A 21,352-nucleotide genomic window follows, 5' to 3' on the forward strand; every position below is an offset into this window, starting at 1 on the left:
CAGTACACCTGTCACAAATCCACCACAGAGAGCAATGAGAAAGAGAAAGAATGTGCATAGCAGCTTTTTCTAGTCCATATCTCTGAAAGTTTCTATTCCATATTCTGTACCTGTCTTCCATGATTCCACGGTTGGTCAATTAGTATCAGCTCCCATGCTTGGGGAGGGGTGCACACATACAGAGAAAATTCCTCTTCTTTTAATCATTTAAACCACAGATTTGCAGCATGCAAATAAAATCTGTTGGTAGGAAAGGTAATTGGAACTCAAAGTGGCCAGTATCTCTGGTAGAATATTTGGACTTAAATACATTTTTAAGTGCTTCTGTGCAAATGGATCCCACCGGTCAAGTAAATTGTCACTGTAATGTGAATGAGTCCTGTGACAACTGCATCTTGGGTTTTTCAAGAAGCACCAAATCTAGAACGGAGTCTACCAATGAAGCTCCAGCCAGTATCACAGAGTCATCTTGGTCCCTCTTTTCAACCTTAATAAACATTGACTTGTAATACTTTGGCTTTGAAGACCAGGAGGTGCCCCAAGAAGAAGTCCAGTTCATTCCCAGCTCCAGCCCATTTATCGTATGTCATTGGATTCTTTCCTCTGCCAAGTTCCCAAGAACTGATCCTGGAAATGCAGATCCTTCTTCAAACTCAGCCTCCTAGAAAACCGCTGGACCAAACTGCGAAATATGGATGTCCGAAAAATGATGAAGACCCAGGGATCCACAATGGAATTGACAGAGAAAAAACGGAGGGCTGTAAGATCTGCTGCCTCATTTGCATCAGGGGCAAAGGCTCCAATGTAAGCTCGGATCTGTAAGAGGTAAGAGACAGAAAGAAAGAGTGACTTAGAGTTGATTGGGATATTGCATAATGAAAAGTACTCCATAGGAAGGGCTGGGGATCTTGTAGGGAGCCACAGCAATGATCCCAGAGAAGAACAGAACGGAATCCCAAAGGTGCTTTTTCACGAGGCAACTGGACTTCCTTGCTTTTCTTTGAAGACATTTCACTTCTCATCCAAGAAGCTTCTTCAGCTCTTCTTGGATGAAATGTGAAACGTCTTCAAAGAAAAACAAGAAAGTCCAGTTGCCTCGTGAGAAAGCACCTTTGGGATAACTATGACCTGGATGACTGAGAATCTCCATAGACAATAGAACTGAATATTCTTTACTGGCCAAGTATGATTGGACACACAGGGAATTTGTCTCTGGTGCATAAGCTCTGAGTCTACATACAAGCAACAAGGTGATAAATCATAAATCATAAGAAACAATCTTATGACTATAAATATAAGACATTCAGAGTCTGTTAGCAAAATATAAATTAAGCCCAGGAAGGGAAGAAGGTATTAGAAAGAAAGTTAAAGTGACCCTACTTTGATTCTCTTTGGTGTAAGATGGAGGGAAGGGAAACAACATCAGGCTTTCAAGATTGTGGTATTATAGCCTATATATCAATAAAGTCCTGGTATTCCTTGTGGAATCCTAATTTCCTAATTTGGCTTACCTCAAAGGGCTGACATGTTTTTCACCTATATTTAGACTATCCTTGAAGCATATAGGAAGACAGGCTATTAAAGTACATGGAATAAGTCACATCTGGCCTGCGGGCCGTCAGTTTGACATCCCTGGTCTACTGCAATAGCTCTCAAACTTGGCAACTCCAATATGTGTGGATTTGAACTCCCATACATCTTAATGTTGCCAAATTTGAGAAACCCCTGTCTGGTGCAACAAAAGCAGCACAATGGTTGCATTGTACATTCAAGAAAGCAATGCTGTTTGTTACACACACAGGCTGACCTGAGAAAATCTGTTCTTTGTTCAGATAGAACTGAATTCTTGACTAGATGGCTAATTCTAAGAGGCTATGAGAACAAGGCTGTACATTTTATTATACAGGTTAATTCATTTCTTGTTGAATCTTACTTTTATAAGTGGTACATCACTTAAAATATATCAAGATTACCATTTTATTTACTAACACATTTATGTAGGCTGGAGATATTCATTCAACATTTAGAACTTTATATAATTAATTGCTTTTCCTGGAATGTAGCTTGGGGCTGCTTAAGAGCAGAGAAGGCACTTCCTAGAGAGTTGGGGACACATTCCAGTAATCCTAAAAGTGCAAGTGAATAAAGAACTTTTGTTGTATTCGTTGTCAATATGGTTTGGATTTCTGGGAGTTATAATTGCAATAATTCTGGAAGACTCGTAGCCACGAAGGGGTTGGAAAGCCCAAGCCCAGTTGATAGAAAAGCTATCAACTATTAAGTCTCTGTGTCTTAAAAGCTCCCCCTTGTGGGAGAAAAAAGATTATTATATTAGCATTCCACTGTAGAATAGATCAGTTTCTTAATCTTTTGGTGCCACAAACTCCCTTGAGTGTATGGTGACAGCACTTTTTAGAAAAATGCATTTAAATGCATCAAATAAATACGTGGATATACGTGTTACAAAGGGAAGCAGTTTTGCTCAAATTGTTATCAAAACATTAAAAATAAGATACATATAATATACAATGGCAGGGACGCAGTGGCTCAGTGGGTTAGGACACTGAGCTTGTCGATCAGAAGGTTGGCAGTTTGGCAGATCGAATCCTGAGTGCCGCATAGCAGAGTGAGCATCTGTTACTCGTCCCAGCTTCTGCCAACCTAGCAGTTCGAAAGCATGTAAAAATGCAAGTAGAAAAATAGGGACCACTCCGGTGGGAAGGTAACAGCGTTCTGTGTGCCTTTGGCGTCTAGTCATGCCGGCCACATGACCACAGAGAAGTCCTTGGACAAGCGCTGGCTCTTCGGCTTTGAAACGGAGATGAGCACCGGCCCCTAGAGTTGGAAATGACTAGCACGCATGTGCAAGGGAACCTTTACCTTTACCTAATATATAGTAATAATAACAAGCTGTGAATTGGTTCACAGACCCCCTGAAATATGTCAATAAATCCCCAGTCAAGAACCCCTGCTTTACATCTCTGAACTACAGTTCCTATCTTCTTTCTGGAAGTATTAGCTTTGCTAATTGGCAACGATGGTAGTTTCAGCCCAGCACATCTGGAAAGTAGCAAAATTTGGGAAAGGCCCAATTTTACCCTGAATGTTTTCTATGAGATCCATAATTTCTCTGGCTTGAAGAGTTTCTAATGTAAAAAGTAAAATTACGTTACTAGCAATTTTTTAAAAAAAATCAATCTGCAATACTCTGCAACATCTTTGCGCATTTTGTTTAATATCCCTTTTTAGAATTACAGTAGTTTCAAATCCTTATTATTTATACCACAATAAGAATTGGGGGGAGGGCCTTGGGAAAAGCAATGCCCCCCCCCCCGAGAAAAATATGGAATGATCAAATGCAGGTGATCAATGATTTTCATTCAAGATAGCAAAACTCATCAGTTCTGAGTTATTTCACTATTTGGAATTCACTTGCTTTATTGAACAATGGAGAACAAATTCCATGGGCATACAGATAATCCTTATAACCACAATTGGGACTCTAATCTCAAGTGTTGAGCAAAGCTGTTGTTAAATGAGGCGCTCATGTGATGCTTCACTCAACTACTACAATCCTAGTCCTCCTGGTTGCAGTCATTAAGCAATCTCCTGGGTTGTTAAATGATGGAATGAAAGAGATGCCTGCTGAATTCAGCTCCCCTCTGCGTGCAAAAGGGAATTACTCTAGTAGGCTACAGGCATGGAACTCAAATCTTCAGGATCTTGGCTCCATTTCTGCATCCCACTAGAGGAGTTCTGTTCCCCTCCATAAGTGGAAGGGAACTGTTCCAGTGGGCATCAGAAAATGCAGATATCTGGGAAATGAGCTGTGTTTCTGAATTCTATTGGAGGAATTTGGCTCCCCTCCATGTGTGGAAAAGAATTGCTCTGGAAGGCTGTGGGAATGGAGCTCCAGCAAGGTGGGAGAATTGAGCTCAGATCCTTGGGATCTGAACTCTGTTTCTGCACACGCCAGAGGAGTTAGGCTTCCCTCTATGCATGGAAGGGAACTGCTCTGGTAGGCTGTTTCTCCACCCCACTGAAGGAATTCAGCTTCAGCAGGCAGCTCTTTCAGCCAGTCTCCAGAGGCAAGGAGTCCTCTCAGCAAGTGGCAACTGCTTGTAATCTTCCTGCTGGCTTCCCCATTGACTTTCTGGGGAAGCCAGCAGAGAAGAATTCAAATGGCAACCACATAATTGTGGGACACCTGGCAACCAGTTGTAAGTGCCAACAGGTTGCCAAGCAGCCACATTGTGATCACATGACTGCAGGAGGTGGAGTGGGTGGTCACGGTGTGACATCCTGGAATTCTATAAATTTTCAAACATCATAATTGAGTTTGCAATCCCAACATATATTTAGGGATGGCTGCTTCACTGCCTTACATCCTGCATCATTGATGCTGTCATCTTTCTGGAAACTCAGACGTTCTGCAGTAGGTTGAGCATGTGCACCAGTCAAGAACCCCAGGTTCTGAGCAACTGATTCCAACACTCCAATCATTTGCCATTCCTGAATATGACTCCCTTGGAGAAAATCTCCTGCTTGCATCCTCATCAACCCTACTGACCACATGCTTTTATTGTCACCTTAAAAGGGCAAGGAATGTCCCCTAGCAGGGTGATTCTCAGTAGGTTTTCATCACAGAAACAACAATGTACATTTTTACCCTGTTAAAACTTCCCCAAATTGCTTTTGATTTACAGATAGCCTAAAGACAATTACTGCTTTGCTTTCCATAAATTTGCTGCTACATCAGAAAAGCAGATAAAAAAATAACACATCCTCTGGTCTGCAGATATGTTTGTTTTTGTAGTCCTCATATACTATAATATTTTCTATTTTTAGCATGTACAATATTATTAAAAGTAGGTGCACCTCCCTGTGGAATGCAAGGAAATTTGAAACTGATTGTGATGTTCAGGATGAGAATGTGACAGAATCCAGATGGAGGATTTAGATGAGAGTTGGCATGACAGAATGTTCCCCAAAGTAAAACCTCCCAGCATGTAGAAAACCAGCACGCTCTTTCTTTAATAATAGTTTTCTACATGCAGGGAGGTTTTGCTTGTATGTCTCAGCAATTGTCCACTGAGCAATTAATTGTATGTGCTCCTTCTGCACTGAGATATTTTTATTTTCATGTACAATACTTTTAAGTTCCTGAACTTTACTGCCACACTGGGCCAGAATCTATAATATCTTGATTTAGTAGGGGAAAAATTTCAGAATTTACAGAAGAAACCATTTAGCCTTCTCGACAGCAGACAAGATGACCCATACAAAAGAAAGGGGGGAAAAATCCATCTATATAAATGTAGTCTGCAAGATTTTGTACTTTGGGGCTTTGATGAGTCATTCAAAAAAGAAATTCGTCAAGTGCACCAAACTGCAGGGTGATAGAATGGCAGTCGTGAACTCACCTGCCTGATGGAGTTTCTGCCCTCCCAAGTAAAATCCGAGTAAGAGCTTCCTTTGGATTGGTTTTAGCAGATAGTTTCAGATGCTTTTGGTTTATTGTACAACATACAATGGTGGCCAGAACTGATGACAATGGATAGTACCATCCTCAACCACCACTTCTCTCTTTTTCCTCCTGTTTTTTTTTAAATGCAGGTCTCCTTTTCCATAACTTTAGACTCTGAAGTCTAAGCAAAGAGCAGCTGGTCTAAAATGGTCAGAAGTGGGGTCAGAAGAGGGTTGTGTGCGATGTGTCAGGTCCCCATTATCAGGTGCACACAGGAACATCCACATCTGTCCAGGTATGGAGATTTGGCTTTGGCAATTGCTACCATCTATGATAGGAAGGAGGGACGCGGTGGCTCAGTGGGTTAGGACGCTGAGCTTGTCGATCAGATGGTTGGCAGTTTGGCAGGTTGAATCCTGAGTGCCGCGTAACCGAGTGAGCGCCTGTTACTCGTCCCAGCTTCTGCCAACCTAGCAGTTCGAAAGCACGTAAAAATGCAAGTAGAAAAATAGGGACCACTCCGGTGGGAAGGTAACAGCGTTCCGTGTGCCTTTGGTGTCTAGTCATGCCAGCCACATGACCACGGAGATGTCCTCGGACAAGCGCTGGCTCTTCGGCTTTGAAACGGAGATGAGCACCGGCCCCTAGAGTCGGAAACGACTAGCACGCATGTGCGGGGGAACCTTTACCTTTACCTTTTATGATAGGAAGGACGGTGCTAAAGGAAAAGGCCTCCCCCATGGTAATCCTTGCTGATGGAACACCTCCCAGGGAGGACGCTCTGATGCCTACTTTTGGCACTGGGTAAATAAACCATTTATTATCCCAAGTTGTTAACATGCCTTCTTGATTAATTTGTTTTTAACTGCTGCTTTTATTCTGGAGCACCCAAAGACAACCCCAGGCTTGCTTAGCAGAGATGAAGTTGCATTTATGGGAAACAGGTGGTGGCTTGTGCCAGGGCAAGAAGGCTGCATGAATTTTCCTATAGCCACCTCCTTTCTTTTCTTGCTTTTAGTGTTCCTTGTGAGCCCAAACTTCTTTTGCACTTTAGCATTTCTTTCACTCTGTGGGCATTAACCACTTGGGGCTACATCTCCATGGCGATTAGGCCCATCTTCCATTTCCTATGCACATCTATTTTAGGTCTTAGTTCAGCTGAAGAGTTCCTATGGATCTTCAGCTATTTCTTAAATGGCCCCACTCCATTTTTCTCTGCAGCTTTGGAGAATTCTGCTTCTTTAGACCTCAGATTTGAACTATTATTCCGGCAGTTCCCTGTGGCACTTGGGATTCTGAATTTTATCAAGGAGAATTGCAGTTAGAAAGGTCATCCATTTTGCTTAAGGGTGCTTCTCTGGCAAGGATGGGTCTGCACTTAGTGCTGGCTGAGAACAAACTGCCTTTTCTAACTGGTTGGCTTCTCTGTTTCTACAAGAGGGTTGAGATTCTGATCCATCATTAAAGAAGGTCTGGACTTGAGGTCAAGACCTGCCTTTTGTTCATAACAAGGGTGGATCCATCTTCCTGAGTAAAGAGAGTAACACTGGAAAAGGAGTGCATCCCTAAGGTCATTAAAAAGTCACAGATTAATGTTGAATTGATATTATGTTGTACCTGAACAGGAGCACACAATATTTTGTATTGGTTTGAGTGAGATATTTAACTTTTGACAGGCACACCACTGGCCAAATTTACAAAAGGAGAAACAAGTAGGACAGAATTTAAACAGAATGTGATTCATTTTGAATGTCATTAAAATTCAGTTACCCAAATCTTGTTCTTATTTTGATTATTTTATATTTGATAATTTTCCCTCCTATCACATTGAAAGTTACAATCCTTAATATAAGAAAGGTACAATTTGCTGTGATTCTTGGAGTGGTCTGGGTACCACACATATAGATTCGGGCAGTTGGGGGCGGGTAGTTGCATGGAGTAGCAATAGCAATAGCACTTAGATTATATACCATTTCACAGTGTTTTACAGTCCTCTCTAAGTGGTTTACAGAGCCAGCCTATTGTCCCCAGCAATCTGGGTCCTCATTTTACCGACCTCATGGATGGGAGGCTCAGTCAAGCTTTAGCTGTTCAGAATCGCTGTCTCAATGGCTGTCAGAACATAGGGTTAAGAGTTATTCCAGCAGATAGGACAAGAAACACAGAGTTTAAATTACAAGGATACAAGGATTTAGTTTGCACTAGATTCTAGCCGAAGTATCTTCTACCTTCTTACATTCTATTATTTTAAATAGTGCCTTTCTATGACTTGATAAAAGTATTGACTTCAGATGAATGTTGCCAAGCCTAGTTGATGGCTACAAGAAATTCTAGGCTTCAGACTGACATAACATTTGCCAGATATACTAAAGATCATTGAATATTGAATAAGCTGCAATTGGTTGAGTCCGCACAACATACTAAGCCATGAACATCCCTTATACTTCAAAACGATTGGATTGGCATTGAGATTGAGATGAGCAGCTATAGAAATTAAACAAATAATTAAATCAATAAATAAATTCTGAAATAGCATGATGGGTGGTCCCCTTCACAATAAATCAATTTCCATATGTTGAGTCAATGGATAGGACACCAACTGTGCAGAAATTGCTTAGGTATCGTTAAGTACCTAAATGTATTATCACCATACTTCTTCCCTTTGTCATTTCATTTTTCCCCCTGCACTTTCCTCTCCAAATCCATTTGCCTTTTTGCCCAAGATATAACTGACTTGGAATCACTGCAAGGAGATTCAGTCAGGGGAAAGTATAAAATTTAAAAAAAGCTTGAAAAGGAGGTGTCAGGACCCACCCCAAACCACGTCTTAGGAAGACAAAATTCTTGAAGTCAAATCTATTCCAAAAAGAATCTTTACTATGACATGCTTGGTTGTAGGAAATGAGACAGGACTTAATATTATTCCACGAACTAAACCCTTATATAGAGTTCCCAGTTTAACCCCCCTTAGCCCCATTTGGTCAGTCCCCCATCCTTTATCTTGTATCATCCCTCTCATGGGAAGAAGGAACTTAGGACCTTTCATGTTTATTGCTCTCTTCCGTGACAAAAGCCAGATGCTAGCCCCCCCTTTTGTTTCCCCAGTTCAAAAGGCTTCTCCTTTCCTTTGAAATGCCTAATACCGGTTCAATACACATCCATTCTCTTCTCTTCGGGAGATGGCAGAATCCATGGAATAATGTTTTAAATATACATTTATGAATGTGATATAAATGGATTCTGACAGGAGGAAAGAATGGCTCAGTCAGAACCATTTGATGGAACCTGCCTGTTAGGAGGCGGTACGCCTCACAGTCCTGTTAATGTGTTCTCCCATCCTTGAAACAGGAGGCAAATACATCAGCCAGAAAACAATTTCCCAAACACCACTTTTTATGCATTACAGGAAGAAGGCTTGTTATGTTCCTGCTCTCACCACCAGCCTTGTATCCAAGGTGCTGGCTTGTTCCACAGGGGCTGCCACAAAGAAGAGGGAGTCAAGCTATTCTCCAAAGTGCCTGAAAGCAGGACAAGAAGCAACCAATGGAAACTAATCAAGGAGAAAAGCAACCTAGAACTAAGGAGAAACTTCCTGACAGTTAGAACAACCAACCAGTGGAACAACCTGCCTCCAGAAGTTGTGAATGCTCCAATACTGGAAGTTTTTAAGAAGAGACTGGACAACCATTTGTCTGAAATGATACAGGGCCCTGCCTGTGCAGGGGGGTTGGACTAGAAGACCTCTAAGATCCCTTCCAACTTTGTTATTCTGGCTATGGCTAGAAAAGTGACTGGCCCAGGGATTGACGGTGCTGCTCCTCTTCAGGTGGGCTCTTCATCCACCTGCACCGCTAGCTCCACTCCTGGACTGCCCCATGGTGCTACTGCAGCCCCCTCTGCCCCTCTTCTACTACTGGTGGGTCATTTTATTTTTGTTCCTTTGAGTCAGTACTGACTCCTGGTAACTGTCTGTAGAAGTAACCTGATAATATCTGTCCTGCCCCAGAATAATAAAAAAAAAGGAAGGTTATTCTTTAGGCATCATTGCTTAAGGTATGCAAAGCATTTCCAAACTGTTTTCGCGTGTGTATAAGTAGCCAAAACAAATCTTTAAATATACCATTGCTCATAATTCTTACTCTACAGACTAATTCCGGGAATTAATCAATTCATTACTGTTGACTTTTAGAGACATAGCAGGCTGTACGTAGATGAACAATTCTATCATTACTGGTGCTTTAAAAATGCATAGTTTGGATATTTGGCAACTTAAACCGCACTAAATCTTAGAGAATTCAATATGAGTTAAGATGCGTGCACGCATCACAAATAGGTCTAGGATGCAGAGGGCAGTCCCTCAGACGTGCTAAGAAGAAAACAGTTACAGTGATTTAAATCAGTTTTCTTCGTCATTCCTAGTAATTCTCTGCTCCTGGAGAATAGAGATCTTCATCCCCTCAGAAGGATGAAACCTTATTAGAAGTGAAAATAACTGGATTGGGAATTGTGCTCAGGAGCTAGAATTTGTGCATGTTTGCAATTCAGCTACAGGTTAAAAATCTGAATCCTAAATTGAATGTTTCACTTGATTATAAATTATATATTAGATTTTAGTTATTATTTTCTATAGTTGCTCATCGCAACCGGTGCCTCTGGGTGGCGTACATCATAAAAACATAAAACAATTAAAACGATACGGAATAATTATATATGATTGTTAATATATGTTATGTATATAACATTCAGAAAAAGATTCTGATCAAGTCATAACATTGGAATCTAAATGTACTTCACAAGTTCAAATCTACATTGTAACATTGTTCCATTCCACTTTATTGGATTGCAATATAAATGTCTAGAATACTCATCTAATTTTTAAAATCACCATACAAGCTAGATGCATCTGGAATTAGAAATGGGCTACAGGTATATCAAGATTAATAAACAAAATGAAAACGATCATGGACATTTCTCCAATAACTTCTCCCTGTGGTTAAATCTATGGATGAAGCCAAAGCCAAACTCTTATAAAAAGAAGGGAAGTGGGCCTTTCCCCCCCCCCCTTTTACAAGGAGGATGGAAAAGAGTGAACTATTTTCTATTAAAGAACTAATAAAGAAAAAAACAACAACCGCTTAACCTCATTCAAAATTTTGCCTCTGAGGAAAGGCAGTTAATCTTTTCTTGGCTTCTTTCTAAAATGACTCCATCCTGTTATGATTGCTCTGCTATTCATCCGTCCTGTGTGATGTGGACTTTCTTTTTTGTTAATTCTGACTATGCATTTCAGTGAGATTTCAGAGGAAGGAAAAGAAAGTGTACAAACAATAAGGCAAGATTAGAGCTATGCACTTCACTGAAAAATGTTGCCACACAGGGAAAACTTATTGCTCTACACAGCAATATTAGGTAACTAGGGTGTCCCAAGCAGTTGTTTTGTGTTTTGGTGAAAACACTGCATTTTTACTTCTAGAGAAGCTCTATCTATCTATCAATCAATCTATCTATCTATCTATCTATCTATCTATCTATCATCATCATCATCATCAAGTTGGAAGGGACCTGGGAAGTCATCTAGTCCAAACCCCTACTAAGGCAGGAAACCTATACCATTTCAGACAAATGGCTGTCCAGTCTCTTCTTAAAAACTTCCAGTGTTGGAGCATTCACCATTCTCTCTCTCTCTCTCTCTCCCTCTCTCTCTCTCTCTCTCTCTCTCTCTCTCTCTCTCTCTCTCCCTCCCTCCCTCCCTCCCTCCCTCCCTCCCTCCCTCCCTCTCTCTCTCTCTCTCTCTCTCTCTCTCTCTCTCTCTCTCTTTCTTTCTTTCTATCTTTCTAGGTGCTTGTTGGTTATTCTGCCTCCAGTGGTCAAAAATAATTTAACCAACTTTGCGGACAATACCATCCCGACTCGAAGGAAGATCTGTCTGTCTAGGCTAGGGAAACAAAATCTTCCACCTCAGGTCAGCCACTTGTCCCGAAGCAGCCCAACCACTCCACCCCACCGAAACAGCAAGGGGGCGTCACTGCTCCCTCCCCTCTCCCGCAGATGCAGGTTCATCTGTTGCGCTTTTGGCACGGACTGCTAACAGATCGCCAAGATTTCAAGCAAACTTTCCCAGCCCCGCGTGGAAAGAGTGAGACCCGGCAGGAAATTCTGAAGGCAAAGCGGGCGCTCGTCCCCCGGACCCTCGAAGCGCTTTCCTCTTCCCTCGTATTTATTTCGGGGAATTAAACTGCATCCCGGGGCAGAAAGAAAGGCATCGACGGCAGCCAGCGGGTCGTCGGCGACGGCAGCCAGCGGCAGCCACCGTTCTCCTTCTCGTCCGTCCTCTCCCATTAGTTCTCTCCCCCTCCCAGCTACTTACGATCAGCGGCAGGGAGCAGATGGTGAAGAGGGCGGTCATGAGCGCCAGCAGGACCAACTGGCCCAGCTCCTCGGTGCGCCCGGAGGAAGGGAGTCTGGAAGGCGCGGCTGCGCCCTGCGGGTCAACCAGGTGGGTCCTGCGCGGGGGCTGCCGACGCGCCATCCGATAGAGGCTCCTCATGCTGCCCAGATTGCACAGGCCGACGGCCAGCACCAGCAAGCCCAGCAGGGTCGCGTAGAGCACCGAATAGAGCCGTCCCCCGCCGGCCATGCGAATGAAGCACCAGGTGCCCGGACAGTACTGCACGTTGCTGCCGAAGCCCAGGAAGGGCAGGGCGCAGAAGAGCGCGCAGAGGGCGGCCGCCGTGCCGGTGAGCAGCGCGCCCCAACGCCGGCTGGTGTGGCGCTCGTAGAAGTAAGGCTGGCCGAGCGAGAGCCAGCACTCCAGGGCCATGGCCAGCAGCAGCGTGGTGGACGCCAAGCCGAAGAAAGCCATGAGGAACGCGAACAGCTGGCACAGCGTGCCGGGGGATCGGGTCGGTTCCTCCCCGGGGTGGCTGACTTCGAGGGCGGCGGCGGGAGGCCACAGGTCGACGAGGCTGCGGTTGTGGGCATAGGCGGCCAGCACGATCGGGCTCAGCAAACACTTGCCCAGCAGGTCCGTGGCGGCCAGGGTGCTCACCAGAAGGTAGAAGGGGGACGCCCGCGGGCGCCCCTGGCCGCGCTGCAACTTCGCCTTCAGATGGTGCTGCCACAGCAGCCCCAACGCCAACACGTTGCCCAGCAGCCCCGCCGCGAAGAGTAACGAGCCGGGCAGCACCGACTGGCCTGCTTCGAGCCTCAGGGTCCGGTTGCACCGGTAGCCGCCTGCGGCCATGGAGAGGGTCGGGCTGGGCTGGGCGCAAAGGCAGCCGGTGCGCGTAGGGAGCCGGGGGGGAGTGGGGACCACGGGTAGAGACCCACTTATGAAGGGAAGGGAAAGAAACGGAGGGGGAAGACGACGAGGAGATGCTGGACGCCGCCAGACGGGGCGAGAGTGGGGAGGAAGAAGGGCAGGGAGGTGGGGCAAAACAGGCGTTGGCTAACAGAACAAGGCCAGTCTATAATGCAGCGGCGGCGCGGGGGGGGGGGGGGGTGAGCCGTTTGTTCCCACGGAGACCGGCGAAAGAGTCCTGCCCTTCTTGAGGAAGGGGAGGGGTGGCAAGAGAGAGAGAGAGCTGATGGCAGGCGAGAGTTGTCTGATAGATAATCTTCTGACCAGAAACCTTGACTTCGATAGAATCGAGTCGGATAGAAGCGACTGCTAGAGTAGTCAGCAGAGTTTTGCCAACACCAAACACTGGAGTAGGCAGAGGTCCATGTCATCTCAACCTCGGTGGAAACCGGAGTGGTGAGTTGGTTGCCTTCCCAAGGCAGATGATGGCAGTGCCACCCGAGCAGTGATGTAGGTTGGAAAGGGATTGGTGTTCCTCCAGCTCTGTTCTCATCACTCTTCTACAGCCCTGGCCCATCCTGTCAAGCAGCACTGATGAACCTCAAAGGAGGAATATTTCTAAGTAGAATAAGATGCTCTTGCTCTGCCCAATGGAGCTATTTTAGTGCTGGGACCTGTTCACCCAGGGGAGAAGACGAGCAGGTCAAATGGCCAATTAGTTTTCCACAGAGTTCTGAGAGTCAACTGAGAGTAGACCTCCTCCATACATATGCCTGAAGTTTTTAATGATATGGAGCTTGCCGTGATTAGGAAATATGTAACTAGATCCATAATTAAGTATGTGGAAACCCACACACATGGCAGAACCCTGATTATCCCCTTTTCCCAATTTGAGGAGGAAGATAAGCTTCCCCCGTCTTCTTGAGAAGAAAGAACATAGCATTTAAGATATTGGAAGGAAAGCTGTCTTCTCCCATGATTTCTGGAGAGGCTCTTGCTGGAATGTAGAAGTGTCCTCTTTCCTTGGTGACAGGCAAGGCAATGATATTTACGTTCAACATTGTCAACTGCTTTTGTTTCTGCGGTGCATCTAGAAACTTAGACGAGAAACCCAGATTAAGAATTTAAGTACTGATGGAGTTTTGGAGCCATCTCAATTCTGAAAGGTATGAGGATTCTGCAGGTTTTTGTGTTCCTTGAAGTGCAAGAAAACCCGAATCTAGCGGATCACCTACAATGGTTTTATAGCTGACATTTTCATTAACAAAATGTCACATTCTGGAAGAGATTGTGGGAGAAAAAAAATTACATAATTGTGTACCTTTGCTCTCTCTCTTCCCTTTTCAAATTGATTTCTTTTAACACGGGAGAAAAAAAAAGAAATGAATTCTATGACACAGAATGGGTAAAGAAAAGGCAATTACTGAGAAACAGAATGTATTGTACAGGGAGTGCAGAATTATTAGGCAAATGAGTATTTTGACCACATCATCCTCTTTATGCATGTTGTCTTACTCCAAGCTGTATAGGCTCGAAAGCCTACTACCAATTAAGCATATTAGGTGATGTGCATCTCTGTAATGAGAAGGGGTGTGGTCTAATGACATCAACACCCTGTATCAGGTGTGCATAATTATTAGGCAACTTCCTTTCCTTTGGCAAAATGGGTCAAAAGAAGGACTTGACAGGCTCAGAAAAGTCAAAAATAGTGAGATATCTTGCAGAGGGATGCAGCACTCTTAAAATTGCAAAGCTTCTGAAGCGTGATCATCGAACAATCAAGCGTTTCATTCAAAATAGTCAACAGGGTCGCAAGAAGCGTGTGGAGAAACCAAGGCGCAAAATAACTGCCCATGAACTGAGAAAAGTCAAGCGTGCAGCTGCCAAGATGCCACTTGCCACCAGTTTGGCCATATTTCAGAGCTGCAACATCACTGGAGTGCCCGAAAGCACAAGGTGTGCAATACTCAGAGACATGGCCAAGGTAAGAAAGGCTGAAAGACGACCACCACTGAACAAGACACACAAGCTGAAACGTCAAGACTGGGCCAAGAAATATCTCAAGACTGATTTTTCTAAGGTTTTATGGACTGATGAAATGAGAGTGAGTCTTGATGGGCCAGATGGATGGGCCCGTGGCTGGATTGGTAAAGGGCAGAGAGCTCCAGTCCGACTCAGACGCCAGCAAGGTGGAGGTGGAGTACTGGTTTGGGCTGGAATCATCAAAGATGAGCTTGTGGGGCCTTTTCGGGTTGAGGATGGAGTCAAGCTCAACTCCCAGTCCTACTGCCAGTTTCTGGAAGACACCTTCTTCAAGCAGTGGTACAGGAAGAAGTCTGCATCCTTCAAGAAAAACATGATTTTCATGCAGGACAATGCTCCATCACACGCGTCCAAGTACTCCACAGCGTGGCTGGCAAGAAAGGGTATAAAAGAAGGAAATCTAATGACATGGCCTCCTTGTTCACCTGATCTGAACCCCATTGAGAACCTGTGGTCCATCATCAAATGTGAGATTTACAAGGAGGGAAAACAGTACACCTCTCTGAACAGTGTCTGGGAGGCTGTGGTTGCTGCTGCACGCAATGTTGATGGTGAACAGATCAAAACACTGACAGAATCCATGGATGGCAGGCTTTTGAGTGTCCTTGCAAAGAAAGGTGGCTATATTGGTCACTGATTTGTTTTTGTTATGTTTTTGAATGTCAGAAATGTATATTTGTGAATGTTGAGATGTTATATTGGTTTCACTGGTAAAAATAAATAATTGAAATGGGTATATATTTGTTTTTTGTTAAGTTGCCTAATAATTATGCACAGTAATAGTCACCTGCACACACAGATATCCCCCTAAAATAGCTATAACTAAAAACAAACTAAAAACTACTTCCAAAAATATTCAGCTTTGATATTAATGAGTTTTTTGGGTTCATTGAGAACATGGTTGTTGTTCAATAATAAAATTAATCCTCAAAAATACAACTTGCCTAATAATTCTGCACTCCCTGTATTATAAGTGTAATGGTAGAGTTATGTAGCCCAAAGGCTGGATTTGTTTTCTGCACTTTTTTTTAATTAAAATAACATTATTTCTTAAGGGTGAGCATATTAGAACCCACTGTTGAGTTACAGTAATATATTGTGATGCTAAGGGTGTACCTTTTACATGAATAAAGAGTCCATGGGTCTTGCCTAGTTAAGATAATTCCAAACTGAAAGGGTTGGGATCTTGTTGGGATATTTTTTTTTCCTTAATATTTGGTAAGCTCACCAAATCCAAGATCAACCTTGTTCAACTTGATCATCACCAGACATGTTAGAATTTGACTCTCATATTTCCCAGAAGTCAAAAATGCTAAAGTCTGAGATGCACAGATCTAATTCAGTGGTTTCAATAAAGACGGTGCAAGGCACAAAATATTTAAGTTGATAAGATAAATAGCTAAACTGTAAAGACCCAGGAAATGTGGGAGAAGTGCCTTCTCTGTTCCAGCAGCTGTTCTCTGCAACAGCATATCTCCTGCAGTCTGGAGAGCTCTGACTCTGCTGGTCTTCTGTAAGGTTTTGGAAGATCTGGTTCTTCTCAGGCATTGAGACCTGATGTCAGTCCCCATTTTTAAAGGGTTGATCAGTAGGCATATGAGCAGCTTTGGGAGTGGTATGTTTTGTTAAATTGTTTGTTATTAAGCTGCCCCAAGTCACATGGAACCAATAAATGAATTAATGACAGGGGAGACAAAAACTAAGAGCTGGATTGCTCATCCTGTCAGAGCTGCTGGTGTCAGGGTTCAATTTAACTAGCTCCTACAGATCATATATTGTAGCAAGACAGAATGGAAGGAAAAGAAGATGGGGGAGATAGAAATGGGAAGAGACAAAGAAGAAAAGAAGTTCGTTTGGAACCAGCAAACTAAGAAAGCCTCTTTGCTAAAATGTATCTCATGAACAAGACACACACAAAACTTTGGGTGAAGAATTCTGGAAGTTTGGTTGGTTGATTGGTTGATTGGCCAATATGGAGAAGTTGGAAGTTTCAACTGCTCAGAAAGTCACCTGATTTGAAAGTCTGTGGGAGAATTGGGGATAAGTCAGTCAAAAGATGATCTCAAAGAAGGCAATTTGGCCCAGGAGGTGAGGGATCAGAAGGAAATATTAAAAGGGCAGAAGAACCAGGAAAGCATGCCCAGTTTTTTTAATAGTCCCAGGTCTCCTTCCCCCAAGCAGAAAACCAGTTCTATAGACATGCAAATGTAAACCATCAGGAAAGTTGGAGCTGGAAGCTTAGGAAGACAAAAACCTAAAATCTACATACCTCAGCCCAGGAAAGCAGGATATGACCTTTGGACATAATAGGATTGACCCACAACCATCAGAAATACCAGAAAGGCACACCCAGACTCAGGTCAGAATGTGTGATACAGGAAATACAAAGCCTGAATCAGGAAATAACTCCAAACAAATGCTCCAGCGAGTATGAAAACCCACTCCCTACCTGTGCTCAGTCCTTTTTCTGCTGGAACCATCTTTCGGTCTGGCTCTCCTCTGCAAAAAACTGTCACCTTCTTCCTAAAGCAGTCACCATGTTGTTTATCCTCGGCTTGGACTGAACCATTATGAAGACTTTTCTTCCTACAATTGATTCTATTTATAGGGCTTCCCATCTGAAACAAGTGATTCCAGGTGGCTAATAACAAGAAGATTAATCTAGGACAGTCTTCTTGGGAATGAGGGAGGGCAACAGAAAGAATGAAGAGATCCGTTTGTAACAGATGGTGGACCATCAGTTGAAATCGACATTGAAATTATCCATTACTTTTGGACATGTCTATATTATGCCTGGCATCCTTAGCTAACATCAGCTCTTGCTGTGGTTTTCCTTTCCTGACTTCATCTCTAAAGTTTTTTTAAACTAGCCATAGTTTTCCTTGGTGACCTGACCCTCTTTCCATCTCCTATAAGTGACCTTTTTCTATTTGCTAGTCTTCACCAAGCTTTTTGTGCAGTCATATTGGTGTGTTCTGCCATCTGCAGTTTTCACATAATCTTTTGACATCCTTTTCTGCCATTCCTCCATCCACTAACCATTCAAACATACCTTGAAGGAATTTCTATCATTCACCCACTGTAGATATGTGGAATGTAGATAAGCTCCTTATTTGAAGGATTCAAAGAGCAGAATGGTTAAAACAATGGTATTTCCAGTATTTCTAGAAATAACAATGGTATTTCTAGTAGCCATATATGACTGTGAAAGCAGGATGCTAAGAAGGAGTAAGAGGCGAAATAAGATAGGATCCTTTGAATTTATTACTCCCAAGATTTAGATCATGGATTTGGAGTTTGATTCTTAACCAATTAACCAACCAACCAATCAACCAATTTTTCATCAAATTACTGCCCCCCTCCGTGCTTAAGCCCGTAATCAGCAGGCAAAAACTCATATGCTTTGGGCACATAAACTAGGAAGAACGATTATGCATGGCAAGGCTGAGGAAATAAAAGGAAGACAGCAGGTAAAATAGGCGGACGGTAAGCAAAGACAGAATAACTGTAAGCACTATGAGTTCTGGAGGTAAATGTTTTTCCAAGCAGTAATGAGTCAGATCCAACTCAGTGGCCAGTGGCGTAGCGTGGGGGGTGCAGGGGGGCCCGGCCGCACCGGGCACAACATCTGGGGGGGCGCCCATTAAGCTCGCCGGAGGGGGACGATTCTGCTTCACCAAGGGTCGGAGGAACGAGCAAGTGGGCGGAGCATAGAAAGCAACCGCATTCACTGCGCCCAGCCAGAGCGGGATCCCGTCCTCTCACGGCTGCGGATCGCCTCCTTTCTCGGGTGGGGGTGGGGAGGCTTGGCGGCGTCTCGCCTCCCTCTCTTTCTCCCGCCGCGGCTCTCCTCCGCTTGGCTCTCAACCTGCAAGCCCGCCCCCCCCGCCCCAGCTCCCGCCCCCGTCTCCTCCTTTCCCGGAGGTAAAGGTAACAACTGCAGCTGCCGCACCTGCGGCTGCTTGCTGCTCCTCCTCCTCCTCCTTCTCCTCCTCCTCCTGCCGTATTGACTCTCTGCGGCCACTCGGTTCCCCCTGCAGGAGGCGATCAGGACGCCCCCCCGACACACGTCGCCAGCAGCGAGAGTTTCCAGCCAGTCCAGCGAATCTTTGGGGCGAGGTGCCAAAGAGAAGGAGGCGGCTTGGCTTGGATAAGCAGCGTCTGGGCAGAAAATAGGTCAGGCGCCACAGCAAGTATGAACTCCTGGGGTTCAGCCTAAGCAGGCAAAGCTGCAGGGTGGGTTGGTTGGCTTTTCCGGCTTTGGAATAACCTTGGGAAGCTGAGGCATTGTAAGTTGGAAGTCATTGTTTGTTGCCTAACATGTTGGGTCACCCCACACCACATGCTAAGCCATAAACCGTGGTTGGTATCCAGGGTTTAGGACAAGATGGAGAAAACTAGCCAATTGTGGGATCATAAATCTTGATGAAGCCCATCATCGCTCCATGTGATGTATGCACTCAATCTACAAACGTAGTCCAAGCCTATTCACATCTGTTGTAAGGTCATTCTCTCGTGGGGTTTATCTTGACATCCACTAAGAGTGGAACAAACATGCCCCATTAACCATTTTCAACGCCATGTCCTCTCTTTGTCTCATCCTAAATCACAGCTGAGGCACCTTAAAGTTGCCTTGTTTCAGTTTTAAACTAGCATTTTCCCTCTTCTCCAGAGACCCTTTTTTGCCTTGAACCTAACTCAAGGGTAGGCAACCTTGGCTCTTTTATGACTCATGGACTTCAACTCCCAGAATTCCTGAGCTAGTGGAAGAGACTCGAGTGCTAAAATCCACGGGTTAGGGGGCGCAAATTACTTGCCTTGCCCCGGGTGCTGACAACCCACGCTACGCCACTGTCAGTGGCACCTAAATAATTCTGGCCAGTGGCCAAAGGCAGTGCAGCCAAAGGTCATGCTGCCTGAGGCTCATGGAGATTGAAATCCATCACTTTTGAAGAGCATCAAGCTGGGGGGATTTGTTATATGGCATTACAAAATTGTGCTTCTTCCATTTTCACCGAAGTGAAAATTCTGGCTTGTCTCTTATCTAAAGAACTGTAGTCTTCTGTATTATCTAAGTGTCCTAATGGACCACCATTTACATATGAGTCAGCAGTATGCTGCATCAGCCCAAAAAGCCAACACAGTCTTAGGCTGCATCAACACGGGGATAGCATGAGGATCATGAGAAGTGATGGTACTGCTTTATAGTGCACTAGTGAGGCCACATTTGGAACACTGCATCCAGTTCTGGTCACCACAATACAAAAAAAGATACTGAGGCCCTAGAAAGAGAGTAGAGAAGAGCAACAAAAATGATAATGGGTCGTGCTGAATGACTAAGGGAACTAGGTATGTTTAGTGTAGCAAAGAGAAGGCTTAGGGGAGCCCCAATACTTGAAGGGCTGTCACAGGGAAGAGGGGATCAAGTTATTGATCCTTGGTGGAGCAGTGGGCTAATGCCTCCTTAAGTAACACCAGCTGCCTGCAATTAGTGCAGGTTCGCATCCCACCAGGCTCAAGGTTGACTCAGCCTTCCATCCCTCCGAGGTAGGTAAAATGAGGACCCAGATTGTTGGGGGTAATAAGCTCACTTTGTAATAATGCCACTTGGGGTGTGTGTGAAAGCCCTAATAAGCAGGCATATACATAGAATGAAGGCTACTGCTAAGCTTGTAAGCCGCCCTGAGTCTTCGGAGAAGGGCGGGATATAAATGGAATTAAAATAAAATAAATAAATAAAATTATTCTCCACAGCACCAGAAGGTAGGACAAGAAGCAACAGATGGAAGCTCATCAGAGGGATTTCCTGACAGTGAGAACAATTAATAATTGGAACAACTTGCCTCCCAGAGTTGTGGGAAGACCATCACTGGAGGTTTTCAAGAAAAGATTGGACAACCATTTGTGTGAGATAGTATAAGGACTCCTGCCTTGGACAGGGGAGTCAGACTAGAAGACCTCCTAGGTCCCTTCCAGCCTTATGATTCTATGATCTTCCATTATGTCATCTTTCTGTGCTTATATTTATACTATTGTCTGTTGTTCACATTATTTACATCATTCTGACCATATGAGAAGATTTCTGCAAAGAAATCTTTTACCCTCATTCTCAACGCCTTCTATGGCCTCACGCCTTCTTCTCTCTTTATTCCCATTCCCCACTGTAGCAATCTTTTGACATCCTTTTCTGCCATTCCTCCATCCACTAACCATTCAAACATACCTTGAAGGAGTTTCTATCATTCACCCACTGTAGATATGTGGAATGTAGATAAGCTCCTTATTTGAAGGATTCAAAGTTCTGAACATTACATGGGTGACACCTTTCTCTTTTCAGATCTGATGTACTTGGCCTTTCCACAATAATCCCCAGGGTCTTGGAAACTCTGGCAGTTCTCAAAAAGTTTTGATTGTTAGGATTATTTTTAAAGGTTTGTTAAAAATAATAAGAATATTTGGGAAAAGAGTAACCATTGGGAAGAGAAGAAAGTACAATGATCTAATGAATTTTCTGATGTTATACAGATTAAATCTGTATGGTC

At 44.0% G+C, this 21,352-nt stretch overlaps 2 protein-coding genes across 3 annotated transcripts in view; both read right to left on the reverse strand.

The window, feature by feature from the left end:
- The window catches only part of GNG2 (G protein subunit gamma 2), a 432,181-nt gene that overhangs the window by 182,756 nt on the left and 228,073 nt on the right, over nt 1–21,352 (reverse strand). The window lies entirely within an intron of this gene.
- Nucleotides 577–12,883, reverse strand: PTGDR (prostaglandin D2 receptor; the record flags this gene model as incomplete). The annotated part of the gene is made up of 2 exons (XM_083352564.1): nt 11,835–12,883; nt 577–816 (listed from the first exon to the last, which is right to left on the reverse strand). The coding sequence occupies exons 1-2, from the start codon at nt 12,708–12,710 to the stop codon at nt 577–579; spliced, it is 1,116 nt and encodes a 371-aa protein (XP_083208690.1). The 5' UTR covers nt 12,711–12,883.

The sequence above is a fragment of the Vipera ursinii genome (genome assembly GCF_947247035.1).
Source record: "Vipera ursinii genome assembly, chromosome: 1".
NCBI lineage: Eukaryota > Metazoa > Chordata > Lepidosauria > Squamata > Viperidae > Vipera > Vipera ursinii.